The sequence below is a fragment of the Lytechinus variegatus genome, chromosome 2 (genome assembly GCF_018143015.1).
Source record: "Lytechinus variegatus isolate NC3 chromosome 2, Lvar_3.0, whole genome shotgun sequence".
NCBI classification, from domain to species: domain Eukaryota; kingdom Metazoa; phylum Echinodermata; class Echinoidea; order Temnopleuroida; family Toxopneustidae; genus Lytechinus; species Lytechinus variegatus.
This window is the reverse complement of record NC_054741.1, coordinates 82542327-82554105: the sequence shown is the minus strand read 5'-3', so window position 1 is coordinate 82554105 and position 11779 is coordinate 82542327. Positions and strand designations below refer to the sequence as shown.

At 34.6% G+C, this 11779-nt stretch overlaps 1 protein-coding gene across 1 annotated transcript in view; it reads right to left on the bottom strand.

Annotated features, from left to right (window-relative positions):
* Nucleotides 1-5513: 5513 nt before the first annotated feature.
* LOC121409276 (BET1 homolog) overlaps nucleotides 5514-11779 on the bottom strand; it is a 13285-nt gene continuing 7019 nt past the window's right edge. The window contains exons 2-5 of the mRNA XM_041601170.1: nucleotides 8397-8553; nucleotides 7743-7852; nucleotides 7243-7299; nucleotides 5514-6266 (exon numbers count right to left, since the gene is read on the bottom strand). Coding sequence (XP_041457104.1) covers nucleotides 6111-6266; nucleotides 7243-7299; nucleotides 7743-7852; nucleotides 8397-8418 — 345 coding nt within the window. The 5' untranslated portion in view covers nucleotides 8419-8553 and the 3' untranslated portion in view covers nucleotides 5514-6110. The remainder of the gene's footprint in view (nucleotides 6267-7242; nucleotides 7300-7742; nucleotides 7853-8396; nucleotides 8554-11779) is intronic.

Genomic DNA, 11779 nt, shown 5'->3' with positions numbered 1-11779 from the left:
TAGAGGGATATCTGTGATTAGTTGGGTAAACTCTTTAGGCCTATTTTGTTTCTTAACGATATATTTTTTATTATTTGGAGGCGTCTGGCTCAATTTATTGGAAGTGCACAAGCTAGCTTTCACAATCATCCTACATCAGACAATGTTAGATTATACTGTATATTAAGCCTAAAATCAATTGTTGACATTTATTTGAGTAAAAAGAAAAAGCTTTATAGCACTTTCATTGACTATCAAGGCATTTGACTCAATAAATAAAGTCAAACTGTAGAATCAACTAAGTGCTTATATATGGAATTAATGGTTAAGTCCTTGATCATTCATCATTATTCATTCATCATTAATATAAGAAGGTTAAATCTTGTGTATAAAGTCTAATTCGGGTCAACCGGCTGTCATAGATGTTTCCTTCACTGATTGGTGTTAGACAAGGTGACAACATGTCACCCCTCCTTTTTGCAATTTATTTGAATGACCTTGAAAGATATCTTTTGAAATATTGTAAAGGACTTGCTATTGTGTCAAATCTAACATAGGCCTATTGAGATCTCCAAACCTTTTTTTCTTTTATGATAAATGTATATCTGTACAATTGCCGATTTGTTTAATCCACCCCTCCCTGGTCACAAACTTTTTGAAGAATTGGTATTAGATTTTCGGACATCCCCTCTTCAGAAAGAAGGAAATTAGATTTTTTAATGAAAAAATAATCCAGAAGAATGGATGGTGAATTTTGATGTTGATATTGTAGGCGTTCATGACACCATTGTTGTAAACTTATTAAATTCAAAAAAAAAAAAATCATAAGAATGTGTACAATGTACTTCTTAGCTCTATATACTCCAGCCAAGAGATATGCTTTTTGGAGCAACAAATTATTGCTCCCTGTTACCATCAACTGGCAAAAGGTTCATTTGAATATTTTCTTTTGTTCTCTTGATACTAAATTAAGATTCTTTTGCTTCAAATTTTTTTCACAAAGCCATTGCTTTAAATAAATTTCTTTTCCAGATCAAACGATTAAACGACCTCTTAATTGCTCCAAGTGTGGAAAGACAAGAGGAAACACTTATTCATTTGTTCTGCGAATGTGAAAAAGTCACATCTCTTTGGCACGCTCTTGAGATTGTAATCACACAGAAAACAGATTCCCGCATTTCTATTATGACAAAATGTTTGGTATATGTAGTGATAAATTTGTTTCATATTTTTTTACTAGTGAAGTATCATATTTATTCTTGCAAAGTTGGAAACGAGCTTCCATTCTTTGTCATGTATAAACCTTTTCTTAAGGAACGAGAGTTAGAATATTTGGCAGCAAAATAAAGCAATAAGTTAGGCCTACCTAGTCATTTTAAGAAATGGCGTTTACGATATCTGGTGTTTTATAATTATGAGCATTTAGCGCCATTTATGTGTAACTCTGAAACTCGTCCTTTCCCTTCATTTTATTTCATGTATACATGTTATTTGCACTCCATGTTTTTTTTTGGTTAATTTCTGTCCTCTTGATACTTGTGCGGTATTATGGCTGACTCTGTAACCTAATACGACCATTTTAACTCCACACTGTGTGGCTATTCTACCGCCCCTGTTAACACGTGCGATGACCCCGGAATGAAAATCGGTCAAATTCTTCTTGTCTTTTCTCATGCTCAGCTTTTATTTTAACGTGCAATTCTCCGGCTGGAATGGACGGGATTGGGGGCCGGTGAATGAAGATCTATGAGTGTGGATTTCTTACAGTATATGTGATGGAAAGGGGGGGGGGGGGGTGCGAGTGTCAGTGTGAGCATATGAAGGGTATGTCTATGATTCTAGGCGAGGCGAGCCGAGGGGGACGTGTGAGAGTTAGAGGACGGTCGTCTGAGTGTGTGCCAGATATGCATAGAGTGACGTACCCCGGTGCCAATTGCTATCGTACTAAGATGTGGAAATACTACGGGTAGAATCTACTCATCCCGGGGTCCCGGCTACTCGTACTCCCGACCGGGACTAACATAGACTTTTCCGGGGGCAATTCCTTTCAAAAACGGACCCATGTCTAAGGATTATTCAGTTGAAAAATAGGACCCATAGCTAAGGATTTCTTGCAATAGCAACACCCATTTCTAAGGATTTTTTTTTGCAAAAAACAACCCACTGGAGCGGCGCATCCCGTATGCAATATCGCAAGTACCCCCTTCCCCGGGCGGCTATGTTCATGATTTTTTTTTACAATACAACTTATTACAAGTTTATGACTTGACTTCAACGTTACAATCTGAATTAGGCATGTTATGTCTTTAAGCAAATGAATAGCTTTTAGACGTGACATTCACATTTTACAAGCATGAAACGATAAACCCAATCTGAGCAATATATGCAATAATACCTACCAGGGTAGCCACTTCATTCCGAAAACCGATCTACCAGTAAGCCATGATTAACAATATGATGATGTTATTACCTGGCTTTTATTTAGTTGGTTTGCCACGTTGGTCCTACCGGGCATACTTTTACTACTGACGAAATCCAAATCCTCTACAAATCTTGCTAAATTTTGGGCTACTTCACTTATCTCAGCTCCATATAAAAATAGATGATTTCAGCCATTAGGAATTAATGTAAATCAGGAATGAGGATAAATCAATTTAGATATATACAGGTGATTGAAAGGGGTCAGGTTAGTAATTTGCCTCTTGGTCTACACCCTCTTTGGTCTCGTCTCATATATGGTCTAATACTTCTTCATCTACAACCAGTTTGCGCAACCACCATTTTATCAAAATACCACTTGCTAGTAGCCCATTTTGTCCTAGTTCTAGTAAGGTTATGTTATCATGGTTTTTTACAGTAACTTTAGAATTTAGTTAATCAGAAAACACCCCAAAATAAGTGCTGAATCAAACTGAATTTAAGCATGTGAATTTCTTTTAATCCATCATTATACAACAAGATTCTTAGAATGGAGAAAATATTCTTCTTAAACACATAGGAGGAGCTGTGAATATGAATATTACATGAATCGAACTCAAATCTCACTCTGAGATTAATAATACAGTGGAGATTTATCTTAAAGCCTGTGTATAGCTTTGGTAAAGGGTCAATAATGTGATTGATAATCGAATATCATCTAATATGACAGTCTTACTGAAGCGTAGAGACCGTTAGATATTTTTCCAACTCCACTTCTGTGAGAAAATTTCAAATATTCAAATCTTGGATATATAGCACCCTCTCTCGGCGATGCTTGTTTTAAATTTAAAAAATGGGCATTCAAGCACTTATCTTATAAATTTAGTGATTAGATATCCAAAATTTACAGACAAAGAACATATCTTGAAAGTTTCAGCCCATTCCATGATTTGGAATAGGATTTAATTGAAAGACAAAAATACACAGATACTTTAATTTGATCGGGTGACCCGATCAAGTTAAATTTCCATGTAAAATCGCAAAATTTATCCTGTAAAACACATTTTCATTTCATATCCTCCACATCATAACTGTTATAGGGCATATCCATTCACATTAGCTAGCAATGAATTGGAATAGTGATAGGTGCATTTTGGTGGATTTACCAAAACTATACACAACCTTTAAAGCCAAGATTGATATTAACCAATCACACTTTTTATGTGACACAGTACATTTTATTCTCTAGATTTATACATTGTTAAATTATTTTTAACTGAAAAAATATATATTCAAAACCTTCATTGATCATTATTTTCCATTCACAATTGTAGACAAGACGGCATTTTTTCCCATTTTTTACAAGATGGAGATGTATGAAAGCAAAAAGTTACACATATTGTAAAAAAAAATTACCCAGAGTAAAATACTGAATAAATAGCAAAGACAAAATTGTCCTAAAGTCTGGCAATGTTTAGCATTCTAATCTAATAATACAATTAGTAAACTAATTGCCTAAAACCAATTTACTATTCTGAATTTTGAATGAATGGGCCAAATTTGAGGTGGGGGGGGGGGGACGGTCGTCCCTAAATTCTGGTGGACCCCCTAAAAATGCCTCTTGTCCCCCCTAAAATTTAGGTTGATGACCTTATTTTTTTTTTGCTTGTCAAATTTTTTTTACATGTGTCCATCACAAAATTTCGGGTAGACCCACCCTATTTTTTGTGGCTTCCGCCGCCAATGGAGATTGACAAGACCGAAAGTCTATGCTGCATCTTTTAACAGGAGTCTAACTCAAAGAGTCTTTTCCCATCAGCAGTCCTGCATTCTCCAATATGATTGTTCATTTTGAAATGGAATTGGTAGCAAAATCTGCTGATCTGGATTCCCACTATGACACCCCCACTGCCCCCCCCCCCACAGAAATCTGAATAAAAGACCTATTGGTTTCAACAACTTTATAAATATGTGACAGAATGTGGTAGCCTGTACCTTAGAATGTTTATTTCAAATGAATGTGGCTGTACATTGCTGCCCACCATCATCATCATCCATCAATATTCTAGATTATTGGTTTCTTAAGCTATAGGAATCATTTGGTAGATTCAATGTTAATTGTATTTGCCTATCATTCTAAGATTAATTATAGGGATTGTTAAAAATCATTTATCATTTATCTATTCTTCAGAAAAACTTTATAAAAAAAAAAGATCTCATGTCATTATATTTTCCTTTCATTTGTCTTGTTGAAGACGCTTCTACTGTTTATCCCAAAAGACTTGGTCATTGTACATAATAAAACTCTATACAAAGATTGCATCCTGATACTTTTCCGTAAGGAACATTTGGATTTTTCAGGCTACAGAGAATTGAAGGGATGTCACAAAAATACTTATTTGTACTACAGGATTTGTTTTAACCATTTTATGAAGGTATTTCATCATATTCCACTGAAAGGTCAAGACCACCCCCGGAAAAATGTACGTTTCAATAAATAGAGAATAATCAAACAAGTATAATGCTGAAAATTTGATCAAAATCGGATGTAAAATAAGAAAGTTATGGAATTTTAAATTTTTGCTGATTTTTCACAAAACATGTATATGCACAATTCAGTGACATGCAAATGACATGCAAATTCAGTAATATGCAAATGAGAGAGTCAACAATGTTTATCACTTACTATTTCTTTTGTTTTTTCATTGTATTATACAATATTTCATTTTTTTCATACTAATTTGACATTAAGGACCAACTGAAACATGAAATGTAATGTTAACAATGGCAATGCGACATGTTCAGGGAGAAGATAAACTTCCTCCATCTGTTTCCCATAGCATATGCACAGTGGCGAACATGTTGTTTAATAGGATAGTCTACTTAATTTTGCCTAATATTATACCATTAATGCTTCATCTTTGAATAATGCCTTCATTCTCTATTTGAAGAAGTATAAATGAGTGAGTCGACCTTTTCCTTTTCATGCTATTCTTCCATCATCAACAAATGATGCAGTATGTATAGGGAAGCAGCTTGTATTAAAATTACCTGACAGAGAACTTCCATGATTCTCACTCTGAACATTTTTTCACTTGTCACATTTTTCTCTCATTAATAATGTTTATCTTTTTCTGTTTTTTTTTTTAATCAAAACCAGCATGATTTAAAATGATTTAAGAGTGGAATTCCCATTTAAGGTATGATTATTCAAATGATCTATTAAAATTCAGAGAAGAATAGAAGTGCTTTTCCCCCTTTTGTATTGTCAGTATCAATTTGATACATCTCCATAAATAACACACCTCTGTTTGAAGCTAATGGCCAATTTATTGACTACCAAAGTCCTCTCTTTCACAGTACATTGTATTAATACAGTAGTAACCATATTCTACACATAAAATGAATAGTACAAATTCGATGCTGGAAATGTCAAATTCCAGCGTCATAATATTTTCAATTTTACATAAGATAAAATAGTATAGCATTTATCTATCTCCATCATTCTTCCTCTCCATGTCCGTCCTAGATTCAAGCTAGCAGTGTCTATCTTTTGACAGTTACCCTAAGACACAATGTTTTGGTGTGCTATAAAATCATCATGCCTTCAAAGTCATCCATCATACACAAAAAATCGCTACAGCACAAAATATTTCCCTTTGAAGGCTGTAACTTTTCTGAATGTTCACAGATATTTCTTCATAGGTCAGAGGTCATCTTGACTTAAGGATAAGATAGATGATGAAGAAGACAAAGGCAGCGAACAGAAACAGGTATAGATAATGGCAATGGAGACCTCCTTTGGAGAGGCGTGATAAGCGACCCATCGTAGCACCAAGAAAACCACCTGTGGAATCAAATTGTTGGTCCTATGGAAAGAGTAAATGAAGAAAAAAAAGAATAAGTGATGGATGCACAATGTTAACTATAGTAACAAAGGAAACTGTTTTTAGTAATCATAGAGTGAAAAATATATGGAGGCCGTTTCATAAAGCTGTTTGTAAGTTAAGAGTGACTTTAAGAACGACTGGTGATCCTTTCTTACGTGCTAAACCATCGCATATGGTGTATACCATTTACCAAAAGGATCACCAGTCGTTCTTAAAGTCATTCTTATCTTACGAACAACTTTATGAAACACCCACCAGGTATGCACATAATATCAATCACTCCATGACTACCCTAACCATTTGGGATATGATATCTGATGCTGACAGCATCGGGAAAAAAAATTGACATGGTCTAGCCCAGGGTGAAGAATTGCAAAGTCTGTCATAGGATCCAGCTGCACTTAAATTTAGAGCAGATGAATACATCTCAACTTTTTAATAATGAATACCGGTAATAATACAGAACATCTGTATGGCCCCCTATACAAATGTTTCTAAGTGATATCACTACCCCAGCTTTAGCAGCATTTTGAGGAACAACTTCATACCAGGTATCCAATTACCTAACCTGGTTAAAGTGTGGCAAATTTAGACAAACACCTTGTCAAAAGACATTAGCACTGAGTTGGGAATCGTACCCAGAACCTTGTGATCTACAGTACGAAGACATATCCGCCCCCCAAAAAATATGCAAACAGTAAGCCCTGCCAAAGGAATAACAATATTTATTTCACTATGAGAGCTACACTTTTCATTCTCCTGAACATTTCCCTTATTTAGGTTTTGTCATCTCGGCAAATATACACACAAGAAAGAGAAAGTGACTACATGTTCATCTACAGTGTAAAGTCCAGTATAAAACAAGAAATGAAAAGTCATTGCTCTTGTATAAGTTTTTCATTTTCACCATCAGCAAAATAATACTGCAACGCTAAAAATAGAATCAGTTACTCACCATGTCACTTATGAGCTTATTTTGCTCATTAACTTCATGGCCCATGTCAATACTGAGCTGTAAGGTGAGAAAAATAAAAAAAAAAAGAAATATATTAAAGGTATTGTAAAGATTTTAGGTTATTCTTGACATGAAGGTGCTGTTAAGTTGTAATGAACTTAATGCACACATGTATATTATTAAACAGCTGAGCTACATAATTAGCAAACATAGCCTATAAAGAATTAAATGTGCTATGAAAGCTGCAAATCCTTATCATTGATTAAGTATCAGTATTACTTATTGTTTCAGTATCATTGTACTGAACTTGACAACTCATATACTACACTAAGACTGACTGAAAGGATGAATAATGCTATTCAATTTTATACACACTGTACTATTTTCACCATAAATGTATTGAGTGCAATGTATAAGGATAAATTGTAGGAATATAAAAACCAAAAATTTCTACTGCCCAGCAAACAAACAATCTGCTTACAAACTGTATGTCTACTTACTGCTTTCAAGATGCTGACTTTTGAACGCAGATCTTCAGTCAGATGCTGATTCTCTTCCTCGATAGCATTGTAATCCCCATAGCTTTGGCTAGAGGCACTGTTAGCTCCACCTAACAAATTATATAATGATAATAATATCAAGTTATTGAAAGCACAAAGTGCTAAAGGCACTAAGAGAAAATATGAAGGCATGTCTATAGGCCTAATATGTAAGCCTGTCTATAATCTCATTAAAGAAGATGAAGTTACTAAAAAGATTAAGAGAAGTACTGAAAGACAATGAGGTAATTTAATTCAATTACTAGCCCTATGAAAAAAATAAAAAAAAGGATAAGAATTTTACTCACATAATATTCAGTGGCTCATACTCTTAACACAGAAATGAAAACATTACAACATGAATGAAATATTTATTCAATAAGATTACAACTATCATGAATAGTGTTTCATTTCATTATACTTTCTGTATATTATGATAGGAAATATTTTTTTCAGCATGAATTGGGCAATTCTCAAAAAACATTAACAACCTCCAGTTCAACCCTCTTCCATATATTAAACTATACCCCCCTCCTCTTCCTGTCTCAAGCAAGCCTGAATTGGGAAACAAAACAAAAAATAAAATAATGACAAGTGTAATCATAAACACCCTACCTGCTCCCGCTGCTCGTCTCATAGTTGAAAACTAATTGCTTGCCACTGAACTTCACAATTCACTGATGTATCACTAGGTATTCCTTCTGAGAGAGGTTGTCTTGATATCAAAGTGGCTTATAATTATTTTTCTTTGAGATTTGCTACACTGTTTATCCTGATAAGAGAAAATTGATAGAATGAATTGACAGAAAGGAAATAGTATTATCACCATGGGTAATTGATGACAAGGGATCTAATTCTAACAGCACTGAAGTTCACAGACAAATAATGAAGACATAACCTAGGGGGCTTCATACAGTCTCTTCACTGAAAAAGAAAATTAACAACATTGGTAAAAACATGTACGGAATGACATCCAACATGCATGAAAATGCGAATGAATAATGTTTCTCGTGCATGAGCTCATCACACATGGCTTCATGTGTAAATACATGTATACATGTATGAGAACTGTCAACCATACTACTAGTATTCTACTTATAACACTCTGTTCATTTGGTGTTAAAGGGATGCTCCGGGCTGAAGATATATCTAAATAGAGTGAAATTCACGGAGCAAAATGCTGAAAATTTCATCAACATTGGATAACAAATAATGAAGTTATTGAATTTTAAAGATTTGCATTATTCTGGTGAAAAAGTTCTAGGAAGGATCAAGAATATTCATTAGGTGGGCTGATCATTTCACATCCCTACTTTTCATAACAATCATAATTGCTTGAATTTTCATAAATGTGTCAATGATGTGTCTATTATGATGAAATAAGTTGCAGTAATAAATAAATAATGCAGTTGTCAATCAAATTGATTCAGTTCTTGGTAGAAAAATGTTGAATTAACCTAATTTCATATAATAAAGCACAAAAGAAGAAGTGGGGATATGACATCAGCCCACCTAATTAATATTCATGAAGACATGTCTAGAACTTTTCACCGGAATAATGCAAATCTTTAAAATCAAAAACTGTATTTGTTATCCGATTTTGATGAAATTTTCAGCATTTTGCTTGTAAATTTTACCCCGCTTAATACGTGATTATAAATAATTAGTACATACACGTACTACTAATTATTTATAATCACGTAATGTTAAGTATTTGTGAAATAAAAATTTTCATCCGAGATAAATTGTTCTTCACAACGGCATCGCTTACTGGATGTACATCATAACGAAGCGGTTCCAGAGTCAGGCCTAGTCTCTTTGCTTTGTTGACAAACAGATCGAGGCCTCTACGGGAAATCAGTCTGGTAAGAAACGTCTAATTTTTACCATTTATAGTGAAATAATTGTTATCTCTTTATTAAAGGTAAATGCCAGTTGTGGTAACAATAACAAAATGAGTTCGTAAAGAATCCAATATAATGACCACCAAAGTGTCTGTTTGTATAAATAAAAAATATGTGCCAAAGGATTCTGGAAGAAATTGTGTAATTGCTGAGAAATTAGCAAATAAGCACAGGATTTGGGTCAATCATCGGGCCAACTTTCAAAGCAATAATAATAATACACTGTCCCACGTCCGCTTATCTATGTTGGTGATCTTCAGTGTGAACATTTTTCAGCATAGATTTCAAGATTTCACAAAGTTCAGTTTAACTGTACCAGATCTAGATCCTCGATGATATACTGACAATTAAGCCTGGTTTTACAGACTTTCTCATGAAATCAGTGTTTACAGCAACTACTGTTTATAAGTTTATACACAATAGGTGTCTGAAGGTTCATAGATAAATAAAATTCAACCCTACAGACCGATTTCACCCTCTAACTATGGATTTCCTAGGGAAATCCATCTTTGTGTATATGTGTCTCTTATACATGGCCGGGGGTTCAAGACTCCATGATGAAGAAATATATGTCAAAATATTTTTTAAAACATCATCATGGAGTGCTCAAGACTAGCGCGACCTAGTTAAGTTAGAAATCCACTGCCAAACGGCAAACGCGGTTCATCATGGTGCGAGGTAACCGTTAGTTAAACTAAATACTAACCTCACAATACGTGTGAGTGATTTTGGCATTATCGTGAAATATGTCACCATTGACAAATTTCCACGGGGGTCATTTTTAACCTGATATGCAGATAGTCTCCATCCAAAAAAGCTAGAGCCATGTCAATAACAGAATCACGTGCCGGGGCGTGTCAATCACGAAAGAAAGCTAGAGCCACGTCAATAACAGAGTTGCATGCTGGGGCGTGTCAAGCACAGATTTTAAAATTCTTTGTCGATACCACTCTGCCTTCTCTCATACATTTATATTTGTAAATTTCAAAATACGCACAGTTAGGATATTTTACATATATGTTTGTAAATTTCAGAATACGCACGGGTGTGTATTCTGAAATCTACACGTAAAAACATACTACTTTAGACAGTATGCCATCCTATAGTCTCAACCCATTCAGCTTCTATGTATTGATCTTATAATTTATCACCAGCAATGGGATTTCGGAGATTTGATATACTGCTAGTGACAAATTTGAAGATCAATACATAGGAGACGGATGGGTTGATGGCTAACCTACTGCCTGTCTTAATTGCTGAATTTCGAATTTGTCACCAGCTATGGGATTTTATACTCTTTTAATGTACATTTGGTGACAAATTTCACAAACAATACATAGAATCTGAAGAATATTGATTCATAAATTGGACAGCTAGCTGTCTTAAAGTGGCAGAGTGGTCTTGAAGAGGAGGGAAAAGAGGGGTTGATGGAATAAAAGGTTAATTACTGTTAATTTAGTGACAAATTTCACGACCAATACATACAATCTGAAGAATATTGATTCATTAATTGGATAGCTGTCTAAAAGTGGCAGAGGTGTCTTGAAGAGGGAAAAGAAGGGTTGATGGAATAAAAGTTTAATTACTGAAAATTTGTTAAAACTAGTGACAAATACCATGAACAGTGTAGAAAACAATGAAATTATATGTTTTACATTCATGACGTTTATATGCCTTATTTATTTTGTATGTCCTACTCACTCAAAAGGTCAGGGGAGAAAAACAAACCCCTAAATACAATCAATACCGGTATATCATAATTCTTGACAGTTTTCAATTACTGCCTAAATGGGGGACAAGACTAGTAAGCAATTCAGTGAATCAATGTCAGGTCATAGCCCCATAGCTCACTCGATCAATATTTCGCTTGAATTTACATAGCCTGGGAGGATTACTATGTCAATCAGCTGTTTCGGTTAAAGTTTACGCATGTGGGCGTTTACTTCATTCATGGACTTCTGACTGGACTGTATCCATTGAAGTACACTATGTGATTGGTCTAAATTTCCGCATGCACAATAGCCAGTGCGTTATAGGCTAATATTTTGTGTACTCTGCGCATGTTGGTAAGTACTGATGTTGTGATTCGTAAAT